Source organism: Pundamilia nyererei, unplaced genomic scaffold (assembly GCF_000239375.1).
Source record: "Pundamilia nyererei isolate P.nyererei 1_Seehausen unplaced genomic scaffold, PunNye1.0 scaffold00013, whole genome shotgun sequence".
Lineage (NCBI taxonomy): Eukaryota > Metazoa > Chordata > Actinopteri > Cichliformes > Cichlidae > Pundamilia > Pundamilia nyererei.
This window is the reverse complement of record NW_005187414.1, coordinates 2633317-2652813: the sequence shown is the minus strand read 5'-3', so window position 1 is coordinate 2652813 and position 19497 is coordinate 2633317. Positions and strand designations below refer to the sequence as shown.

Sequence of the window (19497 nt, the reverse complement as noted above, 5' to 3'; positions counted from 1 at the left end):
TATGCACTACTTTTGCAGTACGTAATTTGCAGTACGTAATTTGCAGTACGTAATTTGCTTCTCGTAATGTCTCCTAAGCGCGCAAGCAGCCTGAATTACATAAAAGCCTAGCTTAAAAATAAGGAGTAAATAATTTTCCTTATTGGTAATTTGTCCCGAGGGGCTGTTGTCTCTGCAAATGGAGTAACCCCCCCCCCCACCCACTGTGCTGATTACTCTGAAGAAGGCGGGTCAGATCGTCAGTGTGGGAGAAATCCAGGGGCCCATCAACAGTAGCGCTGAGTGAAGCAGAGCTGAGAGATGCGCGTTCACTGAGCCGGAGGAAGGAGCACGGCTGCCTTTTCCTCCACCGCGCCTCACTTATAATAACCGCCTCATCACCACCATCAGCATCCCACCGCCCCCGGCACACTCTCATCAAGAAAAGCTCGGGTTTGTGGATGGGATTTTGGTCTGGATTACTATAATTTGCGACATTTACGCGCGGGGCTTTTGTCCGTCCGGAGTCTCTGCGTGGAAAAAAAAGGTAGGAGCAGATTAAAACTGGTTTAGTCCTGTTTTATTTTTATTTTATTTATTTTTTTATTCTTTCCCTCCCCACCACCATCTTAATACGTTATTTGTTTCTGTGAGGATGCTTAAGTTGCGGGATTCTGAAGTTTTTCTGAAATTATTCTGCGAATTTGATGTGACTTTGAGCTGAGATGAGGAATTAGGCGCAGTGGGATGGCTTGGATCATTAGAATTTTGAAAAGCCCTCACCCGCAGTTTAACACTAAACAGTGGGTAGGTCTGTGACGTGAGGGAGATAACGTGGACTTATTAGAGTTGATTTTTTGTTGTTGTTGTTGTTCCCTACAAATTCGTAGGGAATGAGCGAAGCGCGTAGAGATGGAAAGTTTTAGCTCACCGAATCGCGTCTCTCGGTCGGAGAGAACAGCGAAGGAGGAAACTACCCCGAACTATTCCCGTTTTCTCGACAACTTCACCCACGAGTCCTGTTCAAATTTCGCTTCGTAATTTCCAAAAGCAAAGGTTCGTAAGCCCTCGAGCCACAGTCAGACTGCCACCGTGCGAGAGGCAGAGGGAAAGCTTGAGCGCTGGGGGGGACATGTAGCCCGCTGTTTTATTCATCCGTGCGGGCTTGCGGGTTGGATTTCTGGCAGGTTTTAAATGTTTCCTATCATCTGAAGGTTTAAAATATTCCATTAAGGGATGAAATTACTCATGTGATCGATAGCATCATTTTCTGTTGCACTTACATTGTGAAAGCTCGGCCGTGCGGAATTGAAATGTCCACCGGGGCTTTCAGCAGAGACTACAGCATCCCTCTAATTTAATATTTCTGCCAGAACTTGTGTCTCTGAGCTGACTGCAGAGTTACCGCTGATCCCGTCTCTGTACCTTATTTGCTCTAAATTATGGCTGGTGTTTTATAAAAGTCTGTTTACTGAAGCCCACGTTGCATTTAGGGGCCATTTGCTCATCTAAAATCTAAATACTGGGCTATTTTTTTCTTAACTGCAACATCTGGAGCCCTGCACAGATGTTCAGCGCGAGCGGAAAGAATCGTAATGTGTCCGTTCCTGCTGGTGCCAGATTGAAGTTTATGCTCTCAAGTTTTGCACTGAAGCTTTAAATGACTTCACTTTATTCCCGGTTCACCCTAAAATTCCCCTTCTGCTCCCTGCGCCCCACTTCCTCTTACCAGCAGTGGACTTGGCAGGTCCGGACACGCTTCTAATGCAGCATACCCTCGTCTGCTGTGACTGCTGTCGGATTAAATCGCTCCTCCGGGCTGCAGCTTGTGATGGACAGGGAGCACAGCAGGGGGCTGAGGGGGTCTCCAGTGCGTGATAGGGGCTCGGCTACATTACAAAACATGCCTATAAATCTGCTGCACCGAAGCCGGACCTGTCAATGCATCATTTATGGGCAGTCAGTGAAGGTATCCCATACAGGTCATCTCATATCCTGCACTATTTAATAATTCAATGTGTATATCCCGGAAAATATGTGCTTATTCTAGCAGAGCAAGGTAGCTATTTAGAAATTATGCCACTTCCTATTTGTTTAACAGGAGGCAGAAAAAAACAGGTTTGGGTTTATGCTAGTTAAACAGTGTACTTAATTAAGAAGCCCAAAACAGCTTGTTAATTTTTCCTTTTTCGCCCTGTGGAGTGAGGACTGCTGGGTGCTCTCAGGCATGCTGTTAGCTGAAGGGCATCTTTCATAACAAGCCTGCGAGGAAAAGTGTCAGTAACATATTCTGGGTAAAACTCAACTTGGCACTATGTTAGCTTCATTTAGCTTAGCTTTGAGGTTGAAAGATTTGGATTTTAAGCAGGGCTTCTAGTCAGTCGAATGTTAAGTAGTTAATGTCATGGTGGGCAAATGTTGTTTTTAAAGTCAGAATCAATTAAAGGTGAAAAAAAAACCCTATTGTAAACAGCTGTGTTTAACACAATGATATCTCCATAACTGCTTGATAGAGAATATTTTACCATTGTTAGCATTCAGTGTTAAAACCATGGTTTGCAGGCTATAGGGACACCCGATATCGCAGTTAAGCAACACACACACACACACACACACACACACACACACACACACACACACACACACACACACAATAACTCATGTTAATTGAATAGAGTCCAGGGCCATTTTTTTATACCAGGCAGGCATCTCAGATTTCATGGGCATATTGAGCCTTGCTTAGTCAAGGGACACAGCACATAACACTCTTTTATAGTTGGTGGCTTGGGTTGATGCAGTAGCGTTCAGGGTGATTTCACCACACAGAACCTTTTAACCTCTCTGCTGTCTCACAAAGGCACTTTTAAGACAAAGACAGTCGTCCAGCCAGGCAACCCAGCGTTGTCAGAGAGACACAGTCAGGTACACTCCTGCACAGGGACACACATGCATGTGTACACGGTGCATTAGCATAGGTATCAGTTTCTACAATTCAATAGCTTGCCTGCTGCAGTAAGATTAACTATTCAGGGCAGGTGGTTAAAGGGCCTATTGTGTTGCATGGGTCTGTGCTACTGTCATGATTGGACAATGCGTTTGTCTGGTGGGCAGCCCAATAGCAAAACAATTGCAAGGGCAAAGGGCTGGAAGAGTACACACACGTATAAGGTTTCACCATGTGAATCATTCCTGGCTCTGCAGAGCAAAATCAAACAGAACTAGATGAGTACAGGTGTAGCGTACAAAGGCCAGTGAGCTAGTTAATATTCAGTACCGCTGTCATCTGGGTTTGGGTGATGTGAACAAGTTAAAAACGTATTCACTGAAGGAAATTTAGAAAAAGAATGCTTGTGGTGGGATTTGGAAATGAAGTAGCACCATCGTAACATCTTTCTGAATAGCTGTTTATGATTGCAATCCCCCAAAGATACACAAATGAGAAAAGGAGAGTGGCGGCAGATAATTAGTCATATTTATCAGGATCCCAGCAGGCCCTTACAGACAGCAGGCTAACGTCTGAGGCTAAACACATGCTCCGGCTCACCTCCATGGATTTCCTCTCATCGTGGAATCAACAAGGCAACCCAGCCCAGTAGATGGACTTTATTTATTCGTGTATTTTTCACAAAGCCGCTTTGTTGTCCTTCGACTATTTGGGAATTCATCTCTCAAACGAAGGCTTTACAACTATAAATGATTATTTGAGTGGACCTTCAAATAAAATGAGTAATTGGCAGAAATAGAAAAGTGCATAAAATGGTTGTAAACCTTTAATGGGTGTTCAGTAGATATTTAGTGCTATTTAATGGCCACCTAGAGAGTCAAATCCACATTGAATGGTGCTCTCAGTATGCCTTCTAATTCATCTAAACTCATAGGCACAATTTGCCTAATTGCTGTTTTCCCTATTCCACCTCCTCTGAGTGCTGTTTTACATCTGAACCAGCTTTATAACTCTAGTTTAAGTTGGCATATTTTAGCAACAGTAAAGAAAATCCCTACAGTTAAGCCAAAAGCTCACAGACAGTGTTAGTTTGACAAATGATGTTTCCAAAATTCTACATTGTGTTGGCTAACTAGATATAGAACATTACAGGGTTTGTCAAATGTTTACAGGCAGGGGATCTCCTACAGAGGGGGTCATTTTCCAAGGACACCCCACCCCTCGTTATCCTAGCAGTGATTTAGCTGGTCAGGGATTAGGGGTGTGGATCATTTGAAATATTTCCTACATAGCTAACTGGCTAATAAACCAAAGTACACTACAACAGGAATGGTTGATTGTAGCTGAAGAGGAGTGAGTTGTTTCATGACAGATTGTCATGATGTGTCACAATCATATTAATTTCTATGGGCCCTAATAGGATGATGGAGTGGACACAACATGCTTGGCATGAATGGGTCTCATTTGTACAGACTTAATTGATACAACATTTTATAACTTTTAATAAGAATCTCTGGACTCCTCTTTGTTATGTTTCATTGGGTCACATATTTTATTTGTGTCACACATCCCCTTGCAGGTGGTTGCTTTGTTTTGCTAGAAAATAGAGATTCATCTTAAAGAAATGCATTCAGTGCTGTCTGTTCTTTCCCTGCAGTTTAAACCATGGGGCGTGGAACCGGACCAACGATGACCGTTCTGTGCTTCAACCCAGGAAACCGCCTTAAAGAAAGATCACAAGACACAGCTCTGAATCACTGACAAAACACGCTACGGCTCACCTTTACCATAGCAATTTTACACGTTTATGTGGAAACTGGATTTTTTTTCCTTTCCTTTTTTGCACAATTCTCCATAGATTTGGCAGTTGAGATAAGATCCTTTATCAACGTTAGATCTGCCTCTCAGATTAAAAAAAAGGATATTGCGCTGTCTGCCTGACTAAGATTATCTATGTGGAATATAACATTCAGCAGAAAAAGCCCGGAACTAAACCATTATCAGATGTTCATATCACTTTGAGGATCTGTCCCCAGTTCTCACCCTCTTCTGAGCTCCCTGTTATTCTCTACCATGAATCCAAACAGCCTACCTGGATTTTTCCTTATGCTGCTAAGTACCATGCTGGGCCTAAGCATAGGCCTGGAGTTTACTGGCTCTGAAGGTCAGTGGGCTCGCTACCTGCGCTGGGATGCCAGCACCAGAAGCGACATGACGTTTCAGTTCAAGACTTCAGAACCAGAGGGCCTGATGCTCTACTTTGATGATGGCGGATATTGTGACTTTCTGCTTCTCGCTGTATCTGAGGGTAAGCTGCAGCTTCGCGTCAGTATCGACTGTGCCGAGACCACCATCACCTCAGATAAGATGGTTAACGACAGCCGCTGGCACTTTGCAGCCATCAACAGGCACAATTTGCGGACTGGCTTGGCTTTGGATGGCCAAACCAAGACGGAAGAGGTGCGGCCTCAGCGGCAGTTCATGAATATTGTCAGTGACCTCTTTCTTGGAGGCCTCCCAGGGGACATCCGCACGTCTGCCATCACCCTGCCCTCCGTCCGCGAGCTAGCGCCATTCAAAGGAATTATCACAGACCTCAGTTATGGGAGTAAGCTGCCCACGCTTATCAATAGTCAGAAAGTCCGCTTGGAGATGATGGGCCTATGCACAGAGAACCCCTGTGAGAATGGTGGGATCTGCTCACTGGCAGACGGAGAACCCTACTGTGACTGCTCCAGAACTGGATATGTAGGTCGATACTGCACTGAAGGTAAGAGGGCTGGCTCCAGAACCTTTCTGTGTCAAGCACGATTGCTGGTTAAAATTTTGAAATAAAAATTCAATGGGATTCCTTACAAATGCAGACTTCAACTAGCATCACATCTGCTGTCTGCTTCCAGGTATAGCGAAGAAGAAAAAAAGAATATATGATTACCCTTCATATTTGCTTTTTTGTTTTTTTGCATATGTTGCATCATTAAAATCATCTCATACCATGTGGCTGTAAGCAACGCAATAAATCTCAATACAAGCCTCTGAAAATTAGATTCAATTTCCATAACTGTGTTGCTATTCCCGCTGCACCTAATGCGATTTGTGCCACACCAAACTTCATTTATGAAATGCCTCGAAAAATGTGCATTGATTGCACAACAGTGTAATTTATATAAAGTAGGAGCATCTATACTCTGGCGTGTTTGAGCGGTTTAATGCAATTCATGCAGGACACCCAATGAAAATACCGAGGGTTTTGTTGCTCTTACGGCTTCTTTTAGAACGTCTTCGTATTTCACGTAGGAGTTAAATTGGAGATGATGTTCTCAGCATTTCCTCTCCCTTCACAGTTATTACTTTTGATCAGGCAGTGGTGGATATGGTATTAGCTGATATGACTAAAATTACAATACTGAGTTCTCTTTTTTCCCCCCTATTAAATGTATTCAGATTTTGCAAGGTGCTGCAGGACCTGAAGGTACACAAAGTTTGGTTGAGAAATAACTTCATGTGTTTTTCTTCTGCTTCTGTGCCAAGGCCATCGCTTTATTTGGAGAGTGTAATGAGATCCAGCTCTTTGAGGATATTCCACCCTGTTCTATCATCTTCACACCCTAAAAGCTTTAGTTATTAAAAAAAGTTGTTTTTTTCTAACTGATACCTACGTGGTCCGACAAAACTTGCCACTGGTCTTTCCCTTCCTTTTCAGGAAATATATATTTAAAAAATAATTTCACTATAGACCAAGCTTGCTGCTGCTGCTATTTCATGTTAAAATCTCTCATTGTTCAGAACACCCTGCTGCTTTACAGCCTTGAGATCAGTGCTAGCTGATGCCAAAAATAAGTTGCTCGTTTTTTTGCTATTCCATTCACCACAACACAAAATTTTCTCTTTTTTTCCATATTCAAGAAGGGTAACCTTTTAAATACACAGTTTCACCATAACCTTACTCGCTTAACTATTTGTTTACGTGTATGGATTGCAGGAGATCCCTTTGTGTGAACAGACCCATGTCAAATTTCCTCCCCTGCTGACCCACTTCCTGCCTGTCTAAATCAAACTGACACGACTGAGGGATGACTCCATTTTGCCCGAAATCAGAGGAATGCTCACTGAACGCTAGAGCGCTAATGACGAGCTATTTTAAACTGTATCTAATACAATTAAAATGTTTGTTTTTTTAAATGTCATCACTGCAGCGTGCCTTTAAAATGTGATTTTTTTGCTGTCTTTTGCTTCCTAATATGCACCAAAATTTGCTGATCAAATGAAGCTGTTCGGACGTCAGATCACGAGTGCTAGCCTGTGGCGTTGTTGAGGACAGCACGCGATGTGCTGGTTGCAGAGCAGTCGAGCAAACGGGCTGGACTTGACCTCTTTTCGCTTCATCCCATTTGCCCGCTGCCTGTGTCGAACAGTCGATAGAGGAGGAGCAGGAGGCCTGTTGGTCTGAGGGCTGACGGTGGAACTGTGACATCTTTGTGTTAGAAAGGCCGAGGTTTTAAGACGACTCAGTCGGGCGGTGGTCATATCTTAGCTGCAGGGCAGAACGAGTCCAATGTGTGAATTTACCACTGGCCTGTTGTACCCTAATTTGTCACAGGAAATTAGCTGTTGGACAACAAACCAACTCATTTTTACTTCCTTCTTCGTCCTTCTATCCTTCTATTCAGGCATCTGTTCTTCATTTTCCTCCGATTTCAGGCTATAAAAAAAGGGGAGCTAGGGGAGGGTAGTCAAGTTAATTCCCCAGCTGAACTGACTGCTGCTCTTTTCTGCTCTCCCATTAACTGATGTGGCTGATTGTTGATTATGCCACAGAGACTGGGAACCATAATTAGGAGGATAATGAGAACAGAGATGGCTAATTTGCCTGGAAAATGCCTGCGCAAACACTGCCGTCAATTCAAACTGTCTGTCGGCAAACTCGTGAAGAGTTCTTTTACTGTTATGGCCACATGTCCACAAGTGGGCAAAGTACTTGTTGTTCATGTGGCGCTTGAGCACAGAATGTTTTCAGGGGATGTTCGCACACCTGTCCCGTCAGTATACTGTGATCATGCCGTACATTAATGAGCAATGAAATTAGCAATTTGTCAAATGTGTGAATATGTATATGTTACATTGTCGGATGCAGGAGTCCGGATGCATTTGCATTCACAGGCATGCGCGTGAATGCACGCGGATGCAGGCGAGGCCCTGGAGCTGCTCGTTAAAATGGGCAGATGGCTGACTGGCTGAGTAGATTGGGCCTTGGAAGAGTTTTCCCAGCCGTGTTTTTAATGGTAGCCTGCTAGCCGACTGGCCTGGAAGGGAAAATACAAGGACTGGGCAGAATTCACATGTGTGATGAGAAATGAGAAAATGGGAAAAGTGGGATAAAGCTTCAGTTTGCCACTTCACTGAAAAACATCCTTCTTGTTCCCACACTGGTATACCCCCCCCCCCCCCCTCTTTTCTCATCTGTCATGAATTAGTGGGGGTCAACCTTCTGCTAAGGCATCATCATTTCACCGCAGTGATAATTATGAAATGGTTCCGTTTTCTGAATGCCTGCAAGCCCTTCAATGCTTTGCACCATAAACAGTTGGCCATAAAACACATGCTCAGACTTGCCTCCTGTGTGGATCAGGATGTATCAGTGTGGCTAACTGCGTCATGGCGCATGGAGTGAAATTAGACAGTACTCGCTCTCTGCATGCGTCGACCTTAGTGTGCAGATCTGTAGCTGTAGCTTTAGTACTTGACCTTGTCATTGATCATTCTTAAACTGCTTCTTTAAGCACAGCCATCGTTATTATTCTCCTGCTATTCCTTGTGCAAATATCACTGTCTTTAATAGAAATGATCTGGATGTGAAATCTCTTTCAGTTCAGCTAACTTAGCAGCGGTGACATTATGAAATCTCTTGAATACCTTGTGGTTTTTCTGGTTACATAAAGGTATGCAGAAGGTCAAGGTTGTTAAGAGCTGCACAGGATTGTTTAATGAATATGTAAAAATGATCATCCATGTCCTCTTTCAGGATTCCACATCCTGCATTTGTAATGAGCAGTTTAAGGACCTCCTTTTTGCTTAAACAAATATGCAGGGACTCGGTGGAAGGTTAGTAATTGAAGGCTAGGGCAAGCAAACTGTTAAGTAAGTGCTGAAATGGTGCCTTCGGGCTTAGCTTTGGGGATTAATAAACAGACATGGAAAAAATGACAGTTACAATAATCTTACTATAAAAAGTAGGTCAGCGAGAAAAAAATGGTGCAGGGACTTGCCTGATGCCAGTGCACGGGGCATTTGTGTCTAGTGCCCATGCTGAAAATTATGCTTGGATTTGAGTGGTGAAGCTGCTGGTAAAATAGAGCCAGGGATTACGCTCGGACCACATGTCCTCCACAGCACATTGGCTTGTTCTGAGCACCGTCGCGACAAGAGAAAAGGTTTTATCTACACGGAAACTGAGCATTTAACACACGCGCACGCACCATATCTGGACACAAGCATTTGCACAGTCAGGGAAAAAAATATGTGTACCTGCTGATTCAGGCACATAAATTCAAGCATTAAGTCCCCCCCCCAGGATCATCTCCTGAGAACTGGAACAGTGCTGCCGTCCATCAGCTGGCTTCTACCCTCCTTTCCCACACTTCCACCCATTGCCCTTCCCTTTCCTCTTCCAATGTCATTTTTCTTGTGTGGGAGGAGAGGCAGCATCCATTTTAGACTCCCTAAAGGAGACAGGAGGAAATCTTCACCTCGTCTTCACCATCCCCTGCTGCAGAATTTGCCTCCCTACTCCTCCTCTCAAATGATATATCTGTCGTGGGTTGAGTTTGTTAAATTTAACATTAAACAAGGACTTAAAGCTGTCAGGGAGGCGGGTGGGAAAAAAATGAAACACGGAAATCCCTGGATGTATCTAGTAGTACGAAACAGGCCACTCCTCTTTGTAGACTGGGCAGAGATCAAAGCGCATCGCTAAGTCACATTAATATCTGATATCTCGCGTTAGAGCCAATATTTAAAATGTCTGATGTAGTCTGTCTTAATTAAGATGTGTTTAATTTTCCTCTCATCAGTTTTTGATGCTCTTTGGGGGGCACCGATTACAAGCGCGAGTATTCCTATTAGGATGCGAGCTTCAGGTTTGTGACTAAAGAAGAATAATAAATATATAACAGACTCAACTGATGTTGAATCCACTCAGTCATCTGTAATGTTGCCTAAATCACACTGGCATGTCTGAGACCCACAAGGTGTCACTGACGGGTGAGCTCTCGGTGAGGATGTTTGCCGCGAGCGATGAAGCTTAACATGCGGCTTTTTTTCTTCTTTTTTTGTAATGTTGCCGTGCTCCACTATTAGCTACACCGGGACTCCCACTGTGAGCATTCTTCTGAGAAACCACAAGGGGCGTGTGATTGTGGGTGAGCGATAAGTTGAAGAAGAGGAGGTGGAGGAGAAAGGCATGGGTCTGAGAACAAGCAATCCTGCAATCCATAAAACTCACACCATAAATCCTCAGCAGCGTGGATTTATGCATCATTTTACGTGTTCAAGGGACTCTGTGTGATGCGGAATATTATGCTACAATGACAATATTCGAAATGTGGAAGAGTTGTTTGCACAAATGTCGATCTGGATCCCGTGGGGGCGGGACAGATTCAGTTTTATGCCTTTTTCTTTCCACAGGTGTTCACACTGAAATAGTTTACAATCAGACATGTCAAGAGGGCGCCTCTTTGCTCCTTACATGATCGCAAGTGTGTTAGGGGTTTGGTTTTTTTGCATGTGTAGATGCAACATGCAAAAGTGGTTGTAGAGTGTTGCTAATGCGATGCTTCTCTTTGCTCTCTCTCTCTTTTCCTGACGTTTCCACAGCAGTCCTGAGAAAACCAGGTGAGTCTCCAGGCAAATGAGGTCACAGCTTCAGTTTAACTGCTGCAGCCATTCACGTCCCATCCAGTTATAAGTTATTTATGCATTCACCTTTAAAACGCAAGCAAATTTTTTTACCACAAGTTCTGTTTTAACTCTTAGATTTGACCTTTATTCAGCAAACACCCTCCACAGTTACTTTACATTCACGCAGACTGTTCCTCGTATAAGTCATTTGTCTGTTTCAGTGGAAAGCTTTCGAATGCACTTGGGGAAGCTTTGCCTTTAGTGTGATAGCCATTCTTTGCCATTATGCAAAGCATGCACAGTGACAATACAACTGTAGTATTGGTGTGTTGTGTTTTTTCTCAATTTTTCCTCTCTGTTCTCCTGTCTGTTTGATTTTTCTCTTCAAGGCCTCGCACACCTGAAGGCAGAGCAAGGTACTCTTTCCTCTTTCTTTGTAGATATCTCTTTTATTTATTTGTTTTTTAGCTCACTAACCCCTGTGTTGGTTGTGAGCTGTAAATTTACAGTGTGCGCCTGCACTACCTGTCCGTTTGCATTTGCGTGTTGCTGTGCGGCTACTGCAGAGAGGTGGGGTGGGGGTGGGGGGATGACTGTGTGTGTGTGTTTGGCGCAGAGGGGTGCACAACAGCATGGCATGTCCCACATCTCACCTTTGTCTCTCTCTCGCTGTGCTCGTGTGTGTCCTCAGCCTCGTTTCATCCAGGTCTCTGTGTATTACATAATTGTGTACTACTCTCACTTCCACAGCAAACAAGCAGTGACACGGTCCACTGTGTGGGAGCGGGGATGGTGGGGATGGGGTGAAAAAAAACAGGGAAGCTCGGGGGTGGGGTTGGGGGTGGATAAGGAAATCACTGGAATTTGGGGAGACAGCTCAGAGGAGAAAGAAGCTTATTTGGGATAGAGAGGGGTGAAAGGGAACAATAAGGATCAAAGAGTGTCAAGGTAAGGTGCATGTAGGAGAAATAGTAGCAGGGTTTGCATTCATATTTGATGAATCTGCAGCAACACAATTTACACTCTACATCCACTGCCAGTGTAAGATAATATTGAAGTCTGGGTGGTGGATGGGTGAAGACAGCAGAGCCCATTTCTGAAGTGGCACATTCATGGAATGTGAAGTACTATTACTGTGATTAAAATGGACGGAGCCGCTTCCTTTCTGTCGGATCAAATTCAGTAAAGCTGCATTTGAGAATTTATTTTTTGGAATAAGCTTAAAAATATCAGCGTTCACAGGCTCTTAGTTACTCTGCAATTTAGATTTTTTTTTCAGATCTCGCTGGCTTGTTGAAAGGGAGTCTGAGACTTATTGTATTTCAAAATCAAATTCAATCTAGCTCTCCAGGAGTCCAAGATTATTAAGTTTGGCATAAAGTAACTGTGACTTTTCTCTAATTGTGCCCAAGTGTTTTCAGCTTTCACTTACCTAAACCGAACTATAACTGTGTGCCGATATTACAGAGAAAGGATGTTCGTTCTTGTTCTTGGAAACAACATTTGGCCATGGCTTCCAGTCATATGATGAGTTTGGAGTTTGCTCAGCTATCATGAGCAAACTATGGCTTATTTACAGTACCGTGCAAAAGTCTTGAGCCACCCATAATTTTTTAAATATTTTGCTTCCAAAGAGCCAGACTTGTCATTTTTAACCTCCTAAGACCCGAACTCTTCCACAGCATGCATTTTTAATTTCTCTTTGATATTTGAGCTGATTGGGTCCTGATGAATGTAAAAACTGAATTACCAGATTTTTTTACCTAATTTTTGTTTCTAAGAAAAATGAGAGCCACATATGAGGATATTTGTTTAAAATTTCAATAGAACAGTAGCAGGATAATGTCCTCGTAAGTGGATATCAGGCCCTTGTAGAGCAAAATTGAGTATTTTGGTCTAAATAACCCAAAATGTGATGTCCACATATGTGGACGCAGGTCCTAGGAGGTTAAAGTAGTCTTGAGCAATAGTTCTCCAGGTCTTTCTTTGGACAATAGCTGCGTTTACACCCAGTTTCAGTCCAGTCCTTGTACCTGAGCATTTTCACAGCAATGTTTTTTGTTTGTTAATCCACTTAACAAATCTATGGACCTGAATGAATCATTCAAACATAAAAGCACCTCCTGACCTGTGTTGTGTCTGCACATAATGAATAACTTAGCAAACAACCCATTTTTAACTCTATTAGCAGCAGTTTGTCACAAAAACATACATTTTTTTGAGAGTTTATACACTCTTGAGGAAAAAAGGTAGTTATCCCAAATAGTGACTTAGAAAAATATAAAGAAATGACTTTTGCACAGTTCTGTATATATACTTCAGCCAAAACTATGACAAATAGCCAGCGAAAACCTTAGCCGTAGACCTCAACTCTATTAAAACAACACACAACGGCATAAACAAAATGAAATCTAGAAAAAGAATTGTTGAGATTTTGAAGTGTCAGTTGTGTGCTGCCCGTGTGCGCTTCTCCCATTACTGCACAATTTGCATGATTGTCGACATGTTGCATGCAAGTGTCACAGGCTTTATGTAGACTAACAATAGCTTAAACCTACTTTTTGTTGTCTTTTTCTGGTGCTCTGCCTTGGATGACACTCTTCCTTCTTTTATCTCTACGGATCCTTTCTCCTCTAGGTAGAAGCAAAGGTACAGCAAATCCTTTTTTCCCTACTTTTCTTTCATCTAAGCTGCGAGAGCTCTCTGTGTGTTTACATTTATGGGCTGAATTTTCACTGCCGCTTATTTTTAATTCACTTTGAGTGATTATTTAACATATTCATTTGCTCATCGTGGGAGGGAGCCAGGAAAGTCACAGGACCTGATGCTTTCCAGCTAACGAGCGGCCACAGTTATCGTTGCGTGAACGATGAATGAGTGAGTGGAGAGATGAGAGAGGGTGGAAAGAAACACAGTGTCAGTATCGCATACTAAATGAGTCTCTCTTAATTATCACGTTAAAAATAAATGATGAGAAAAAATGGATTAATCATTGTCTTAGCAAGCAGTAAATATTAATAATAGCCTGTCTGTGTGAAGATGCCTGTGTTGTGACAGTTCTGTGTCTCGGAAAAAAAAGAGTAATTGGTGAATTTGACCTAACATTTAACTTCATTTAAATGAGGCCATAGAAGCAACCTCTGTGTAGTGCAATTGTGCAGACAATATTCTCATTCTACACTGATCAAAGCCATGTGGCCCGTTTTCGTTAGTTGTGTGTGTTTGTGCGTTTTTACAGGATGTCCTGCCACGTTTGTGTGCTTCTCAGCGTCATCTTGATTGATATCAGTTTTAATGAAAATAGCATATTTCCTCATTTAAAGTAGCTTGCATGAGATGTAGTCATGTGCACAAGTGTCCCATGTTCACAACAGTGGATTTGTTTGATTGATTGTGAGCCCGCCTTCTTAGCTACTGTTGACAAACCTTATCAGTCTTTCTGTTCTTGCACGTTGCATATTGCTGTTTGCTCTAATAACGGGGGCGACTTTGACACTTGAAACTTCGAGTTATTTTGGAATCAGTCACTCCTTGCTTTCAGCAGAGGTAAGCAACAGCAGGTTTTCTCATTTTTAGCCTGCAGTCATTCAATTTACTGACTGAAATGACTGCAGGCAATTTGATCAGCTTAGTAGATTTGATCAGCACTGCTTGGCTAATTAAGCTAACGGTAGCTCCTTGTAATTAACACGGGTTCGTGTTAAAATTTCATAAAGAGAGTCTTGTAAAAAGGATCTGAAAGAAGAGCTATTTTGCTCATTTGCACCTTCAAATTTTCGTTTGTAGCTTTGCATGGTTAACAGTTCAAAAATAATCCTCATTTCTCTTTCACTGGGTTTTTGTGCAGTCCCACAGTTGATCCTCTGTTTTAGTTCCTCTCCCTCAAAGCCTCTGCTCGCAGACAGCACACACAGAGTTGTGTGCCATGTTCAATATGAGCATCCACCCTTTTAACAGTATATGTACTATACTGGTACCCTTTATATTTACCCTTGGCTTCATGTATCATATGGTCAGTCTGAGGCTACGTGTTCCTAAAGACAGTAGGCAAAAATATAGCATCCTACCTGAAAAAGGCTTTCTGGATGAAACTTTGACAAACTTGACACAAACGTCCTCAGATCCATCAGTTCAGTCTGTCTCCTAAACTCTGATAGCGGTCAGGATCGGTTTTCACACGGTGGAAAAATGTTACAGTGGATGTGAACAACCTGTAATCTTACAAAGTGATGCAATCTAGTGATTTCCTTGGTCTTGGATACGATGCTGGGTGTCTGTTCTATGTAGTAAGCAGTCAAACACACTATATACCATCACTTATATTTTGCTTGCTCTTCTTGGGCCACAGTAAACTCCATACCCCCACTGTTTTGATACAGAGTTGATAGTTCTGCAACTTCCATCACATCGTTAAAAATCCCAATTCCAATAAAGTTAGGACACTCTGTAAAATTTAAAAAAGAAAAAAAAGACCTCAGAAATCCATAGTTTGTTCAACTGAGCTGACAGATAGTGAATTTTGAAAGTTTGCCTGAGCCAATGCAGAGATTTCCAGGACAGAATCCTCCCTGTTATCTATACAGTGCAGTCTGACAGATAATAGGCATCTAACATTGATCATTACTGTCCACTGTGAACAGAGATTCCTCCAGAATTTCTGAACCTTTTGATTAAATTATGTTCTGTATACGATGATATAGTCAAAGTCGTTGCAATTTCACGTTGAGGAACATTTTTCTAAGGTTGTTTTATAGTTTTGGATGCAGTTTTTTCCCCCAGATTGGCGAGCCTTTGTCCATTTTTATGTCAAGGGGTGTGCTGTGGCAGGCAGGAGGAAGGACCCAAACGCAGGACTCGTACACGAAGGAGTAAACTCCAAATGGCAGCTTTATTGCTGGAGAAACATGTAATACAAGAAAACTAGACTAGAAACTCAAAACATGAAGCCCAAACTAGAAAAACAAAACCGGGAAACAGAGAACCAGAACATTGCCAGAAGCATGGAAGAAATACACAGCATGGTGAGGGGATGACACAACAACAGAGAGAGGGAAATAAAGGGCTTAAATACACAAGGGACTAACGAGGGAATTTGAAACAGGAGGGAATCACAGCTGGGACTAATCAGATATCACGAGATGAGGAGGAAGCAAAACTGAATGCGCTGACATAGGACTATCAAAGTAAAACAGGAAACACAAGACAGGCACAGAGACACGGACTTGACACTGAAACATCAGGAGCAGAAGGACAGGAGAAGAAAACTGCGACATGAGACACGACTGACTGTGGAACATGAAAATAGACATGAAGACAGAACTAAACGTGGGGGGCACAGGAACAGCACCCCAGAACTAGAAACCACGAAACACTGAAGAACTATAGAGCTAGAAATTACAAAAGACAGAACAATGAGAAAAAATAATAAATTACGACATGTAAAATAATTAAAACATAAACACTGGGTCACCAGACTCAGGACCATTACATTTTACCTCAGAGAAGCTCTGCTTCTCTAAGATACTCTTTTAATACCATATCACATCATATTACTGATTGTTGGAAATTAACCCATATGGAAAAGATATATATAAATCTTATAAAGTTTGTATCTGTCTTGTGTGAAACTTGAATGAAAAGCATACAAGAGTGAAAAGAGATATAAGATCCCTTGAAAAATTCTATAAATGAAACTTGTATGTTTTGGATACTTAATAAAATGAAAGTAATGAAAGTAATGAGAAAGTGGCCACTTTCATGAGTAAATCATGTGATTTATGATTCACTATATGAAGTAGGCCACATCTGATGCAAGTCTTTTATAAGCTTTTACTATTTCTTTTCCATATGGGAACCTAATTAGTTGCTAAATGTGTCTCTGTTGTTTTTTAATATTTCCATCCTTTTGTCTCCCCATCTCAACTTTTTTTGAGACATCAAAGTCAAAAAAACTTTATTTATCCCCAAGGGGCAATTAAGATAGACATGTTGCTGTTATCAAATTCAAAACGAGCTAATATTTTTTTAAAATCAGAATTTATGTTTTCCATGTTCTGTTGTGAGTAAAATATGGATTTATGAGATTTGCAAATCACAGTATTCTGTTTTTGCTTACAGTTTACACCGGCTCCCAACTTTTTTATATCTGGGGTTTTATTATTATTAATCCTTTTCTTTATCCAGGTAAAAAAATGTCATTGAGATTAAAAATCTCATTTCCAAGAGAGACCTGGCATCATAGCAACAAAAGTCACATACCACATAGGTCTATGTGGTATGTAGACGTCTTTATGGGAAGACGTCTACTGCCTGCAGTGTCTAAATGGCAGTTCTGATTGGGTAGTCATTGTTTTGATGTGACTCTATGTGAGCAGTTCAATATCACCAATTTCCCGGGACCGTAATGTATCTGCTGACTTTTTACACAGATGGAATTACAATGAAGCTTCACTGTAATGTGTTTGATTTACCCATTGCCTATCAGACTGACTTTTCCCTGTGTATGGGCTAAAACTGAATTCCCCTGCATTTATATCACTTAAGCAAAATAGGTTGTAATGTCTATGTAGTTAGAAATCCTAAAGCTCTGTTGCACAACAGAAGGAGCCAGATATGATACACGGGACTTTCTATGCAACTCTCTTGGGGATTTTATTTTCCTCCCACAATCTGAGTCAGTCAGATGGACTGATGATTTAAAGTTACTAATAGGTGTAAGTGGGACTATTGTCTCTAGACTTGTGTGACATATGAATCAATATGTAGCCTTTTAATCAAGGAATGCTTAAACATGATACAATATGACTCTAAAACAGAGACAGCAGCCAAGCCAGTGTTCACATTACACTGTGATGAGTAAAATGAGGACATGCCACGGTCCCAGTGTTATTAGATCCATGTCTCTGCAGTACTGTGTGTGTGTGTGTGCTGTAAATGGCACAGCGGTCAAAGGGCACAGTAAACAGGAGGCTGGGGAAAATAGACTACACAAAAGACCCGAGTCCACCACAGAAAAAAAAAGGAGGAAAAAAGAAAAATGATAGCTGCAGCCAAAGGGCCAGGCGAGAGTGTCAGTGTTGCAAGATTATATACTTGTAATGAAAAATGTGGAGCACCTTGTCATCCCTCTACTCAGATCTGGGGCTGATATTGCACGTAACCGTTAAGCCATCTATAGGGAAAGTTTTAGTCGCTTGCAATCCAAGAGAACCCCATTGTTCTTGGCTCAGAGATGCAACTTTTTGATGCATAGCATAAGTTGACATGGCAAACTTTTGTATAAGCTATGGCAGTGGACTGTGCTCCAGTTAGTAACATTGCTCTAGTTAGCAAAATGCTGAACTTCAGGCTACAGATATTTTCAGATTTGAGTGCCTCGTTTATCTAATTAATGTAAATGTGTGGTGAAGATTTATTCTTATGAGCAACTTTATTACTGAATTTAACCTATTTTGTCTTTGGGAGATGGAAAATAGGGCAGCATTTATAACAATCCAATTTCAGTCATACTTTTATGTCATCCAGATAATGAGCTTAGTCAAAGGAGACGCCATAATGTTCATTGTTGGTTTCAATATTTTGAGTTTGGTTATCTGCAGATAGTAACTGTGCTTCAGCTGCCAGACACATCAGCTGTTACATGTATCACATCAACACTTGAGGTGTTAATGTCAATCACAGATTGAATGTGTGCTATGTTTATTAACACGTCGAATTAACACGTTGAAACAAGGTTATTTTCTACTGTGTACTTAGCTGTACAATGAACAAAATTTATACCCTTAATGGTAATTATTCCACAAGATCCTATTTTTAACAGAGAACAACCACTCAGTACATTCAGTTCCCTTTTACATGATGATTTTTCCCCCTATGTCTCATGAGAGGTGTGCCTCCATCCAGACATCTGGTGTTCATCTGGTGGTAACAGTATCAATATCAGAGATGAGACTGCAAGGCAGATTGCACGTTTCACTACCTGGCTTTTCTCTGAGTTTTAAGAATGTTAAAGCCCAAATGAATTGTAGTCGAATCCAGGCACACGCTTAAGAGAGACAGAATATTTTCACAGTTTGTAATAAATGCAATGTAAAGTTGATTCTGTTCACACATAGTCAAAGGGTGGAAGTTGTCTGATACAGTGACCTTAAGAGCTCATCTCACCTTTATGGGGATGATGTGGTTTTGTTGGTTTCACTGGGCAGTGACCTCCAGCTCGTACTTGGGAAATTGATGCTTGAGTTTGCAGCAGCTGGAGTGAGAATTAGTACTTCAACGTCCAGGAACTTTGAAGTGCTAACTTTGAGGTCAGGCACGAGTTACTGTTCTAGTTGGAGGACTTGTTGATGATTGAGGGGAGAGATGGATTGGTGTGGGGTCAGCGGTGATGTAGACTTTGTACTGGTCTGTTGTGGTGAGTTGAGCTGATGGTGAAAACAAAGCTGTCGATTTACCGGTTGATCTACTTTCCTACACACACCTGTAGTCGTGATCTCTGGGTAGAGACCGAAAGAAGGAGATCATGGATCCAAGTCACTGAACTGACCAGGTGTCTCTCAGGAGCTGGTGTTGTAGGCATCTCGCACGAGGAGAAGGCCCTGAGGCAGAGCCAGGACATGCTGCAGAGATTACATCTCTTGGCTGGCTTGGGAATGTCTTGGTGCCCCATTCCCCCCCCC

At 42.0% G+C, this 19497-nt stretch overlaps 1 protein-coding gene across 11 annotated transcripts in view; it reads left to right on the top strand.

Moving 5' to 3' along the window:
* The first annotated feature begins 254 nt into the window (after positions 1-254).
* The window catches only part of nrxn3b (neurexin 3b), a 318108-nt gene continuing 298865 nt past the window's right edge, over positions 255-19497 (top strand). For 8 of the 11 annotated variants that reach the window (XR_001290265.1, XR_311495.1, XM_005724862.1 and 5 more), the window contains exons 1-5: positions 255-526; positions 4581-5693; positions 10796-10813; positions 11209-11235; positions 13457-13468. Coding sequence is in view for 8 of the 11 variants with exons in the window: in XM_005724862.1 (XP_005724919.1) it covers positions 4997-5693; positions 10796-10813; positions 11209-11235; positions 13457-13468 (754 nt within the window). In the remaining 3 variants the exon portion in view is untranslated. The remainder of the gene's footprint in view (positions 527-4580; positions 5694-10795; positions 10814-11208; positions 11236-13456; positions 13469-19497) is intronic. The other 3 variants (XR_001290266.1, XM_013908704.1, XM_005724861.1) reach the window with 1 other exon arrangement.